This window comes from Alosa alosa, chromosome 5, assembly GCF_017589495.1.
Source record: "Alosa alosa isolate M-15738 ecotype Scorff River chromosome 5, AALO_Geno_1.1, whole genome shotgun sequence".
In the NCBI taxonomy this organism is placed as follows: Eukaryota; Metazoa; Chordata; class Actinopteri; order Clupeiformes; family Clupeidae; genus Alosa; species Alosa alosa.
Genome location: NC_063193.1, coordinates 24,010,766 through 24,024,112, shown reverse-complemented (window position 1 = coordinate 24,024,112; position 13,347 = coordinate 24,010,766). Strand labels below are relative to the sequence as shown.

At 41.9% G+C, this 13,347-nt stretch overlaps 2 protein-coding genes across 5 annotated transcripts in view; one reads left to right on the top strand and one right to left on the bottom strand.

Annotated features, from left to right (window-relative positions):
* Nucleotides 1–3,472, top strand: part of smtnb (smoothelin b) — a 54,242-nt gene extending 50,770 nt beyond the window's left edge. For 2 of the 4 annotated variants that reach the window (XM_048244212.1, XM_048244210.1), the window contains one exon: nucleotides 2,309–3,472. In XM_048244212.1, the coding sequence (XP_048100169.1) occupies nucleotides 2,309–2,462 (154 nt within the window). In that variant the 3' untranslated portion in view covers nucleotides 2,463–3,472. Of the gene's footprint in view, nucleotides 1–983; nucleotides 1,154–2,308 lie in introns of those variants that run through there. The other 2 variants (XM_048244211.1, XM_048244213.1) reach the window with 2 other exon arrangements.
* Nucleotides 3,473–3,474: 2 nt separating this feature from the next.
* selenom (selenoprotein M) lies at nucleotides 3,475–8,432 on the bottom strand. Its single transcript, XM_048244214.1, has 5 exons — nucleotides 8,157–8,432; nucleotides 5,542–5,577; nucleotides 5,411–5,445; nucleotides 4,565–4,643; nucleotides 3,475–4,142 (listed from the first exon to the last, which is right to left on the bottom strand). Exons 1-5 carry the CDS (start codon nucleotides 8,253–8,255, stop codon nucleotides 3,948–3,950), a joined length of 444 nt encoding a protein of 147 aa, XP_048100171.1. The 5' UTR covers nucleotides 8,256–8,432; the 3' UTR covers nucleotides 3,475–3,947.
* Nucleotides 8,433–13,347: the final 4,915 nt, after the last annotated feature.

Below are 13,347 nucleotides of genomic sequence, written 5' to 3'. Positions count from 1 at the left end.
CACACACACACACACACACACACACACACACACACATACATACACACACACACACACACACAAGGTCTTGGTGAGAAAAGACAGATAAAGATGATTTCCGCGGATAGCTCCAACATAAACACACTACTCTCTCAGATTAGGAATATTAGGACAGTGAGGAAGTGTGGTTGTGTGTGTGGGGGGGGTTGTGTGTGTGGGGGTGTGTGTGTGTGTGTGTGGGGGGGGTTGTGTGTGATTGCACATGCAGCTGTTGTAGAACAGGTCATAGTCCATCCCTCATCTGTTTCTATGAACACTAGTTTTAAACACATGCACATACACGGAGACACTTTCGCCTCCAATTCACTGTATATGTCTTTGTGTGTGTGTGTGTGTGTGTGTGTGTGTGTGTGTGTGTGTGTGTGTGTGTGTGTGTGTGTGAGAGAGAGAGTGAGAGAGAGTTTTACTGTTCTTTCTGTGTGTAGGCTCTAGTGTACAAAGCATTGTTGTTCTATCAATGTGTGCACTTCACATGACTCACTTATTAGCCAAAACACACAACAAATGTAATGGACATCGTCTGATGATCCATTGGACATCATGTTGTGTGTCTCTGTGTGTGTAGTTTGAAAGGCATGTAAGCACAAGTTCTGTTTATTTCTGTGGTTGATGAGCATGTGGACACATGTAGTGTTTGTTGACACTGAGAATATAATGTATCTTTTTTGTGTCTCCCCTTTCTCTGTCTCTGTCTCTCCTGACACCTCTGTCCCTGGCTGCTCACGCTGTTTTCTTCTTCTACTGTCTCCCATCCTCCTTTTCTCTTTCTTTTCCTTTTCTGTCATTTGTTTTTGTCTTTCCTTTTCTCCTCTACATTTCACCTGTCTCTCTCCCTTTCCTCTTTCTCTTTCTCCCTCCCCTCCTCTCTTCATCTCTCCTCTCTCTCTCCCTCCCTCTCCCACCCTTGTGGTGGTGGTGGTGGTGGTGTTGTGCTCGGGGCACAGGGAGCTGGCAGACGTGCCGTGTCTGCTCGACGTGGAGGACATGGTGGGCATGCGCGAGCCGGACTGGAAGTGCGTGTACACGTACCTGCAGGAGTTCTACCGGGGCCTAGTGCTCAAGGGCCTTGTCAAGACCAAAGGCTCGGCCTGACCTGAAGGGCCACGCCCCCACGGTGAGACTGGCACCACCCCGTCGCCACAAAGCCTCGCCTTACAGATGAAGAGCTACATGTCAACAGCACTTTTGTCATCAGTCACTTGCTCTGATGGAGTCAGAGTTTTCTACTAGCCACTCTGTTGGGAGGGGGTAGAGATTTCTATGTGTGTGATATATAGACACATGCATGGAAAATATTCATAGTTATTTTTTGAAGTATACTAAATGAATTTAGCACGCCATTTAATGTGTGCTGTTTGGTTGCTTAGCAACATGTGTTTTGTTCCTTGTGCAGGAACCCTGAGAGAAAGAGAGAGGGTGTGTGTGTGTGTGTGTGTGTGTGTGTGTGTGTGTGTGTGTGTGTGTTGCATCATTATCCTAGCCACCAAACATGGCCATGCAGATCAGATGGCAGTAGGCCATAAGAGTCTGCTCTGTCTCCCTTCAGCACTTCTGATACACAAATCTTCAAATAATACACACATGCATAGAAAAAACCAGCACTGTCAAAGAGGTGTATACAGTTGACTAGTTATAGTTAATCAGGTGGTCATGTCATCATTACCGCCCGCTCCTGTTCGCTACAGAGAGCAGAGCAGAAGTACGAGACGCAGGTGTCCAACTGTTCCATTGGTAGAAGAATTTCAGAAGAAGAATTTAGCTCCTGAGACAATCCAAGGTAGCACAACACTACCAGGCACACAGAGTGCCCAAAAAAGGATAGTCAGTGGATTCTTAGAGGCTCTTGCCTTCATTCTTTGCATAGGACTCATTTAGTTAACTCAATCCTTATTCTCTTAAATGGTCCTGTCATTTGTAATGATAAAGGGCCAATAGTTTGCTGGTCAACTCCATTGAATGGTTGCGCTTAGACTTTTCAGAGCAGTCCTATTCAGTACAGTACCTATACAGTATACTTATAAAGTACTGTACTGTCCAGGCAGTCTGCCATAGAGATAAGGCTCCATCTAGTGGACAATTTCAGTAATAGCCTTGCAGTTTCTCCAGTTGGACATCCTGGGGTTTCCAGCTGCTTTTTGGATGACTCTCAGACTATAGGGGTTGGACTTAAGCGTTAACTGTTCTATGTCAGGCTAACTTATTGCCACCTCTTGTGTCTATCTTCTCTTTCTTCCCCATCTCCCCTGTTCTCTGTTTTTCTGACTCTCAGGGAATATGCTAACTGCATGCCTCTCTTGGAGGTCGAGGACATGATGATTATGGGGAACAAGCCAGACTCCAAGTGTGTGTTCACTTATGTACAGTCGCTTGTCAACCATCTGCGTCGCGTCGAGATGCGCTCTCAAGCACAATCTGACATGTGACCTGCCCACACACACTTCCTTCATACACAGAGTGACGCTGTTTTTAAAAGAAAAGAAACTAAGTTATTTTATTGTTTTAACCTCAAGAGAGCAGTTCCCTCCCAATAGTGATATCAGGACTAAAATTAAGATTTTTTTTTAATAAGCAAAGCTAAATGAACGATGTGTGTACTGTATGTAGCTGTATCAGAGGATAGCAGAGGGCTGTGGGTATTTTAATTCCCTCGCTGATGCTGTATTTGATGTTATTTAGCATCCACAGGCGTACATGTGTTAAAGAGTAACATGCAGACTTGTTCTGTTTCCTGTGTTCAGATTCAGATGTTGTTATTATTAGTTCTTGTTATTCCAGAATGTTGTTATTCCAGGATGATTTTTATTTAAATTGCTACGGAACACAGGTGTGGAGCGCAGTTGGCCACACTGCGGACTTGACATCACACTGCTGAGACCTGACGTCTCAGCCACTGAGTGAGGTATTCTGAGAGAGAACTCCAGATTTCCAGGTTGCAGTGTGGGGTCTTTAGCACACACACACACACAAACACCCTTGCACAAGCATGACACACTCACTCACACTCGAGTGTCTATTTATGGTTGGATTGTTTTGTTGTGTGGGTGTACAGATTCACGTTGACACAGTTCACATACTTTTTGTCATCCCAAAAATGGCAGACTACTGCCACAGTCCAAAGCTAGTGGAATCCCTTAAGTGTGTTTGTATTTTTATATCTCGCTCACAAGAACTGTGGGGAGCAGTGAGCAATAGCTATGGGCCAGCTTTTTGGATTCTATAAGGAGTATGAAAAATTAGCTCTGTTTGTTTTGTAAAGAGTTTAGCATCCCAAGGATAGCTGCAGTGAAGCTGGTTCTGAATCACTACCGTGTGCCGAGTCTGTCCCTCACTGTTAGTAGATTCTGTACATACTCATAAAGATTGCTTAGCGCTAGCGCATATCCCTCTCTGAAACACGTCATTTAACCATTAAAACATACTTTAAGGAACTAAACATGACTGGTTGTGGTTTTTATTCACATCTTTGATAAAAACAGTTCTTCACAATGTTAACCACTTTTTGATTGACAGACTCTCCCAGCTTTAAGTGAAGCTAACCCCCTACCAAGACAAGGATCATCAGCCTCAAGCCAATCTGGAGATTTTGTGCTTGAGGCATCATTAAGGTCTTGAATAGGAGGGACTGCAGCTACACACCAGCCCAGGAAGAGTATTGCCATACATCTAACACACACACGCGCACACACACACATTCTGCGTGTCGACATTACACACCCCTCTACAATCTCACACACTCACAGAGGAGAGAACACACAAATGAATCATGCACATCCCAAATGAAGAGCAGTAACGTTGGGAAGTATATGCACTGTGGACGGCTGAGGCAGATTATGCTGCTGATGAAGGCGAGTGGTCTAGGGGTAGGAGCTGATGTGTGGAATGTCGCACGGTCACTGCGTCCGAGGTGATTATAAGTCGGGGTGCTGAGCGTCGGCTGGTGCCTCGTTCGGAGGGGCCTGGTCCTCGGGGAAGGGGCTGCCTTTGGCGGGGGAGAAGCGGAACTCCTCGGGCACCTCGTCTTCCTCCTGGGCCTTCTTGTAGAAGCCTAGCTCAGCCAGCAGGGTGTTGATCTCCACTCGGGTCATGTCTGACAGAGGGATGCGCTGCAGGATAGACACAGTGACTTCAGGTGGGCCAACTACAGTCACAGCTCGAGGTCAATCAGTTCTGAATGCAACATAAACTTGAATTTCTTTTATAACTTTCTGAACCTTGAATGCATGCTAGTGAACAGACCAATGTGTTTACTATTACTAATAAACAGTCCACATCCCAGTAAAAGGACATTTCCAGCCTAACCAATCTATCACTGTTTTTGATTGATTCAGTAAGGCAGCGGCTTTTTATGGGGTCATAGTGGACAGCTCCCCCTAAACAGACAAACACATTCAGAGTTCTATTTATGGTTTTGCAAAATTTCTTGTAACCAGCTATGATGTGAGATGAGTTAAGAGATTCCAGTTTGTGTTTTCCTCAAGTCTTTATTGTTACTACTAATTATATATTAAAAAGAGGAGTCACTCACATCCAGTTCCTGATAGTAGTGGTCAAGGAGGACAAGCTCAGGATCAGCCCCAGGGATGTGCTTCATAACCAGGTTATGACTAGAAGAGAACAGTCAAGGAGAACACAGAACACGGCAAGAGAACAAAAGAACACAAGGCACAAGCAACCCCGAGCTGAAGTCAGAATCTGTGCTGAGAAATTAGTGATTTTTTTTTTTTTTTTATCAGGATAGAAAGATTACATTACTGTTTGAAGAGAGTGGCCCCTGCTGGTTTAACTGAGTCATTGACATTTGAGGTATCTCACTTTTCACAAAGCCAGTCCTAGATGTACCCTGGAAATCCTGAGTTCTCGCGAGAGCACAGTGGAGTTGTCTCTGTGAGACACTCTGGCAATAAGCAATGATGCACATTACTTTTACCCCTTGCAAATCGGCGTATCTGATATAGGTGGGCCAGAGGCGAGCTAAACTGATGACGACAGCGCTGCAACGTTGGAGGTCAGTAAACATTGGTCGTAGTGTTATCCAATTGCGTCTAAGTCTGGAATCATTCAGAGTAAACATTGGTCTAGTGCTATCCAATTGCATGCAGTGAGATTTTCAAATGCATGCTTGGTGCCGCCCCTCGAGTTGGGCCATTACATTGTTCGTGGCCAGACCGTTAATCTTTCTAGATTACCAGGGTCTGGATTTTCCAGGCTATCCTAGATGTGTGCAAACCTGATAAGACAACTTAATGGTGTAGACATTATAAAGTATAATGAGCTAAAGTAGGCCGATGAGTCCACTTTGAATGGATGCCAACTCAAAGGGTGTTATCTTGGTGGTATTTGAAGACAGCTTGAAGAATCAAAGTAAGGATACTAAAGAGGGATGTCTTGGGTCACAAAGGCCTTGACCTAAAAAGAGCAATTAAGATTATAAAAAATGAGATGGCAGCAAGCTATGATTGAGGTTGCAATGCAAACAAGTGTAGTACTTGTTTAGTTACCTACCTCCCTCAGTCGATTGAGCTGTCATCCTCCGCATGTCTGCAAGAAGAGATGGGAATAGGATAAGAATCCCACTCACAGGTGTTGCATTGCACACATGTTGAATACCCTTACACTGATTATGCGCTCAAATGCCAAAGAAGGTCACGTGACACCCATGAGCCCGGAGCACACAGATTGAGGTCAGGTGTGAAAAGATTTTCTACAACGACTCCCATCTCCCATGTTACGGTTCGGTACTCGAGCCTCTTAAGGACAGCCCATGGGGGATGTCTTTCTCTTTTTATTTAGGTCTAGACAGGGTTCCCGCGGATCCTTAAAAAGTCTTAAAAAGTATTAAATACAACTTTCGGTTTTTAAGGCCTAAAAAAGTCTTAAATTGACTGGAATGTCTTGAATTTTCGAAAAGGAGGTATTAAATGTGTGTATGGGACTGCCAGCGAGAGCGAGTGAAATGTCTCCATCCGGTTTCGTGTAATTGTGGCTCTAAGGCTACTGAAGGAAGTGTAGTGGTTGCAGAGTGAAGACGTTTTTCACCGGTGTCGTTAAAGGTGTAAAAATGGTAAGAATATGTAAAAATATGCCTTACGTTTCGTGTTGTAGCCGAGGGCTGAGAGATACGTAGGTAGCCTATGCAAGCGATAGAGCCTAGGAGCTGGTAAGCCAGTTAGCGATAGGGTGGCCTACGTTCGGATTTGGGCCGGACAGTTTAAAAGCCCTGTCCAGTGCAGCCTCAAGCCGGACGCTCATTTGTCCTCATTTTTGGAGTTGCGCTGGGCTTCTAGAATCTTTGCTCAGACGCAGCATCGTTTCACAAATTATGGACGCGAAGACTGCTGGTCAAGTTATGCGCGGTGCTTCTGTCACTCGTCTGATAATTTGCTGCGCAATTTATGAAGGAACCACAGACCGACAGAGGAAATACACATTAAGTTGATCTGTTGCATCTCTAGCGTGTTTTGCTGGCCTAGCCTAAGTAAATATCTGTCTAAGTTATAATAGGCCTAGCTGTAATATCTGTCTGCATCTTGTTTGCCAGCCTTTCCCAGTACTTCGCAAAAGTTGTGACATATAACCGCATATTTTTTTTAATCTCGGCGACTGGCTACATAAAAAAAACGCATCTGTAAGTGCGTTCATAATATGTGCGTGCTTGAGATGAAACCAGCAGTTTTTCAGCAGAAACATGCGAGGAGGGAGTTTCACTTTGCCCATAATTTTTTTAAAAACAAGTTAATGCTTTTACAATGTTTCAGTCAAGCTTTGGTTGGTTTAAATACAACTGGTATGCAAAATGTAAAGAAGTGGATTAACTTTGATTTGCTGTGCTGCATATGGGACAATAGATGCCTGGTAAAGTTAGTAGGCTTATTAAAATATTTAAATAGTCTACCTTTGAAAAAAAAAAATTGAAGGGAGTCCAGTCCAGTACACATGTTTGGCAAGTAGCCTAGGCTACTACAGACACAGGTGAAGAACAGCCTCAGACAGTAGCACAACCAGATATGTACAGCTAGCTTCAAAAGCAAGCAGCCCAGACCCTAAAATTGGGCATTTATAGCTGTGAAGGTAAATACACAATTATTTTTTTTTGCCAAAATGTATTTGGTAACGTCTGTAGACATCCAAAATGGGGTGGGTGTTAAAATTAGTAGAAAAAAACTATTGCATAAAACAGTTTTAAGTTGTATCTTTTTTGCCGTGGTATAGTCTTAATTTTTCCATTTAGATGTCTTGAAAAGGTCTTAAAAGTCTTTAAATTTGCACTTGGAAAATGTGCAGATACCCTGCTAGGAGAGACATTTATCGCTGTGTTCTTCTCATGACGGCTTCTCAAATTTCATCTTCCGGTGAGAAATAACACCACAGGCTACACTCTCCTTTGTGAGAGAACACAAAAGAGTGGAACGCTGAAAGATATTGAACTGATAAACTAGACCTGCTGGAATAATAAAGCCACCTGAAAGTATGTTTTGGCATGGTTTAGCAGCTAGCCTACACAAAAAACGAGCTACTAAACGTCAAAAACAAGACCAGTTCAAAACATTACTATCATGCTCGTTTTGTTCTTTTCCAGTAGGGATTAAACATTGATAGATAGATAAATGATGGATACTTTATTGCTAATGATTCCACCTAACGAGTAACGAATATCAGTCAGTGCGTATCCCTACTTTATTCTCTAACTCTGATAGCAGGAACTTCTCGTTTTGCCCATTCATTAGGCTACTGAAACATTAGCGGATAGCTATTCTTCTATTTCCGAGGATTAGCAGCACCAACGGTTTTCCGGTTCCCTCGTGTGTGTCACATATCCGTTATAGTCCATAGGCTATGTCACCCTTATCGTAGGCTACCTTATGCTAAACCATGATTTCAGCATCGTCTAAGTGCGTGAAATTAATTAGGCTAGCAGCTATGCATCCAAACGCAACGAAACACATCAGTCTCTCAACCAGAACGTAAACTGTTTTCCAAAAGTAAACGAAGCCCGTTGTTCTGATGTGATGTGGTTGCTGCAATCCTAAAAGGATATCAATTGCTTAAGTTAACAATCACATTGGCTTACTTGCTGTCCCTTCCCTATTACCAACATCACAAATGAATACTACCCATACCTCTACTTTAGCCTTTGCCAGGCCTTGAAGCTTCTGCGGGTCCAACTCGTACGCAGAGCGCACTGCCGGAAGCAGCGCAGCCAGCACGATCAGCCACATCTGTGCAGCTGTGCGATGATCAGTATACAGTCCGTCTGGACACTGACTGACCCTTGTACCGACTATCCCCAGTCGTTATGCTCACGCAAGAGCTCAGCTAGCTTGTCGGCAGTCTCACAACTCTGTGAGATCTATGTCATGTCCGGTGTCTTCGCCACGTCAAGCTCCCCCTACATCTCACGGAAGCAGAACGCAGAAGTACACGTCACCCACATAATCACTCCCATCAGTCACCACAGGATGCAGGATACAGGATAAAACATAGAATTTGTGCTGTCTGTGTCTGCCTTTGGCGAATGACAGGCCGTCTTGTCAAGAAGCTTCTGGCTAGCCTCCTTGATTATTGGTCTCGACTCGTCAGTGTTGCTGAAACTGAAAATAGATCTCAGCAATAGGCTACATTGCTGTCTTGTCTTAGATTACCAAACACTCATCCAAAACAAAATAGTCTAAAAACACACAATAACAAATGGAAAAAAAAAAATGTTTATTAGATGTGTCATTGGGTAAAACGCAGTTTTGAACATTCTAACAGAAGATTCTGTTCCCCAACAATGTGGTTCTACAATTCCATGTTGAATTCATGTTCGATTTCCAACTAGTCTTATTATTTGTCTATGCCCTTTTTTTGTAACTAAATATGGCTTCATGAGATTGGCAGACTATCGCATTCTGTTTCAATTTACATTGTACACAACATCCCAACATCCCAACCAATTGGGGTGGCTCCCAAGAAAAACAGGTTGCTGCTATACTGCAGGGTATTGTGTAGGCTACTGCACACAATATGCTTCACTTATGGTATGGCATAATCCTGTGTAACAACATTTCAGTCCAAGTATAAAGCTATAAAGAAAAATGACATTTAATATAATAGTTATATGCATTTGGATGTAAGTGTTGGTAATTTATAATAGGCTGACGAAGAGTTTTTTCAGGAAGCTGCTTGTAGCCGGGGTATGTTCCCTTATCTCAGATTTTCCTGTCTTATAGTTAAAAATAAAGTAATGGATTTGCATTGGGTTCACATGCAACAACTCAGCTTTGTTTGAAAAAGCAATCATTCAAACTCTGATTGCATTCTGACAGTTCTGCCAGTCATCATATCTTAATAAGTTATATCTCAGTGTTCTTGAAATGATAAATGAACAGAGCCCTCATGGCCTATCTGAATAATTCACTTTTAAAGAATGCTAAATAACTGGTTCTAGGTCAGATTTGAAAGCATGCAGCTGCAACAAAGGGGTGGTTCCTTCTGTACCCACACAGAAGCTCACCCCCAACAGCACAGTTTGAACTTCATTAATATTATAGAGACTCCCTGCCTTATTACACAAGCTGCAAACCCCCTCACAAACATACACACTCCTAATATAAAACATGCACCATTCTCTCTAGCGGTCTCTCTCTTTCAACTTTCAAAGTGGTGCATTATTGACATGACAATTAGATAAGCATTGGCAAAGCAATAATTATACATTGCATCTGAACATGTATCAAACAAATGATACATCAGCATGAAAGAAAAGACTCCTTCTCTCTCTCTCTCTCTCTCTAATTCAATTTTATTGGCATGACAAATAGTTGGACATTTGTATTGCCAAAGCAATTGTTACAGGAATGTATGCATAAGCAAAATGACATAAGCCATTACACAGGTATATACAAGGGGTAGGAGTATATAGACAAAGTAAATTGTGAACAGTTTTTCTTCTTCTTGTGTGTGTGTGTGTGTGTGTGTGTGTGTGTGTGTGTCAGTCAGTCAGTCACATGTACACATACAGAAATCACTCAGTGTCTCTCAGCTGGTGACAAACATATTGGGCAGCAGCTGTCTGTATTTTCTCCCAACAGGTATAGTAGTTTGTTCAGGTTAGGTCATAGAAATCAGGGATTTTTTCTTTGGGAAGTAGTTATTACGAGTTGATTGGAATTTTGGGCATTCTTAAAAAGTGCAATTCAGTTTTGACAACATCATCTCTGCACTGCTGGCATAGACGCTCGTATTTTGGCAGCCAGGTATTTTTGTGTCATCCTGTTTCTATGGATAAGATGTGTTCACTAAGTCTGTATTTTGTTAGTGTACTTCTCAAATTTGTTTAGTTTATTTTTGTTAGGTAATGTTCAAGTGTATATTTTCTGTTTAGGGTCAAATAGCACTGCAGTTTGCTTTGGGATTGTGTTTTAGATTGCCAATATTAGTCATAAATGTCTTTTTTTGGTTTTGGGGGATTTGGTTAATCCAAACATTTTGTGTGGATGTGGCCTGGTCTTGGGCCTTTAAGGTGTTAGGTGTTTCTAGGGGAGGGTGCCTGAAGACCAAGTTTATTAGGGGAGTTATCTTTGGTGTTTCAGGGCTTGATAATGGGTGTGAGTCAATTAGACTTAGATGTTTCAAGAATTTGATTGCCTTTTTTGAATTTTAACCAGAAGAGGGGATTGGCCTAGTTCTGCCCTGCATGCATTGTTAGTTGTGTGCCGGTGGACTTTTAATATGGCTTTACAAAATTCAGTATGCAGGGTCTCAATTGGGTGTTTTTCCCATTTATCTAGGTCCTGATTTCCACTGATGAGAACAGTTTTAGCCAGATTTGGACTGGGATTTTGAAAGGAATTTGTCTATGGCATGAAGAGCCCTGCGTGCCTTGTCTGTTAATTCATTCACTGCCTCTCTCTCTCTCACACACACACTCACAGACAGACAAACACACACACAAACACAACCTCTTCTTTCAACAGGTAGATGCCACATGATATCTCTGAAGAAAGCGCAAGCATTCCCCATCACTGTTACAGTATCTGTATCTCCACTCTCTGAAACCAAACACACTCATCTCATGTCATCAGGTGATTTCACCAAAGAATGTTCTTCCTCAGATTGCTCCAGCAGATGATGCAGATCCTCCATTTTTGTGTGGCATCATCTGCCATCTGCGGCTGGATTTCCACACTAGGGGCTCCAGTCTGGAGCCCCTAGTGTGGAAAGCCAGCCGGCTCACAGGCCAGGAACGCCTACCTGTGATTGTTCTGTGTATGCGTCCTCCACATTTATTGGCCCCCCTGGTCAATTTTTTACAGTAAAAAACAATAATTAAGAAATTCCAATTAACTGGAACTACGAATTGATTGTGACTTGCCTAAACATCGCATAGTGAGGAGGATGGTAAGAGATGCAAAATCCATAAGAATCACTGTTGGAGAGTTACAGAACAAAGTATTGTCTTGGGGTCAAAAAAATCTTCACAGTATTGTCAATGAATGAGTTCTTCTTTAAAAAGTACATCATACAAAGAGAATGTTGATATTCTTTCACCAGATTAGTTTAGATATGCATTCTGTGCATTATTTTGTGAAAGTTAATATGCATATACATGCAAATATATCAACTAATTTGCATACAAATGTAACCTGCGTTGTGTTGAACCTGCGCAGTTCAGTCCTGCACACGCCCGGACTCGAACCCCCGAACAGCAGCACCTCGGATCGGGAGTCGAGCGTGCTGACAATTGAGCTAAAAGCATGCCAGCAGCACTATTGAGGAATCGGGGAGTGAGGTTTACCAACATGAGAATTCCATCTCTCTTTGTTTAAGAAATCCCAGAAACTTCTTTTAATCAGTTCATTATAGGGTTATAATTCACATTCATGCATTTAGCCTACCTTGGCATTATTCTGACAACTTTACAACGCTTGTTTTTGTTCAGTTCCATTATTTTTCACTAAGATTCATAAGACAAAGCTCTACGTAAAATCTTCAGCATATCTGAAAGACGGGAAATCAGTACTCTGTGGTGGCCAATTTATCTGTGTCGATTCTTCATTCTCCCTGATCCACCTTGAGGCAGATGATTCCTGGCATTGTCATCCTGGATTTTGAGACATCCTGAAAAATATTCCAGCAAGCATTGACATTAAACTTAAATTGGTGCATTAAACTCTTACCAAATGGTTTCAGAAGTGCAGCAATCATTTTTTTTTTAAGTTTTAAATGCAGTTGTTTATTCAGTTCCAAAGAAAACACACGTCTGTATCTGTTTAACCATGTCACCATCAGTACAGCCATTGGTTGTTTTGAACAATTGGTTCCTGGGGTTTTGAAATGTTGAAAATGGGTGTCAATAATCTTCTTGCCAGACCAACCTGCAGAGCGAATTCAAATTAGCTAACAGGTTCATCTGGGTTCTCCCAGGCTACCAGTAAGGTACAACATGCTTGGAAATGATATACGATAAAACTATTATTTACTTAAGCAATATTTAGGCCTATTATTCATTATTTATATTATTATTAATAATAATTTCCTTAGCAAGTAGCTAATAAATATCCCATAGCCTACATTTTATTGGGAAATTGGGGACATGTTCTATATAGCTATATTTGACAACTAAAATGTTTTTAATGACAACATTATTATTGTTCTTTATGCTGTATAAATTTACCCTGGAAATCCAGAGTTCCCATGCATGGGCACAATTTGAACTTGCTCAGCGAGTAACGATGCCAGACCTGCTTTATTGACAAAGATAGGCTTTAGAAATTATTAAATGTGGGGGTGCTGATAATAGTGCCATTTGTTTTTGAGAAAAATATTTTATTTCTTTAGGTGGTGAGCCTACACAAAAATTATTATGGAGTTGCAGCTGTATCATGGATATAAGATATAATCCTGAAAATAGATTGGGTGGAAATGAACATGGGGAGGTTACCTTATGTGTCATTCATGACACTTATGAATGAGCTGTATAATCATCACTGTGGTCTGAACGCAAATGGGGGATGGTAATGTTTCCCAGCAACACTCATCTCTGCATTATTAATAGTCTGTAAATAACCACTATTCCCACACATATCAAACCACCCATTTAAAATGATATGAGCAATGCTGTTGCATTCATGGAATACCCTCTCAGTGTGCAATTAATTATGACCAGACTATAGATTGTATGTGCTCCTACTTGCCATTGGACCAGAAAACCCTGGCAGGGTCTCCATTAATGTAAATACTGCATAAGAAACCATTACAACCTGAGTCATTCAGTACACAGTATTTCTGTTCACGGGCAGCCACAAAGGCATTGTTCCTTCCCAGGTG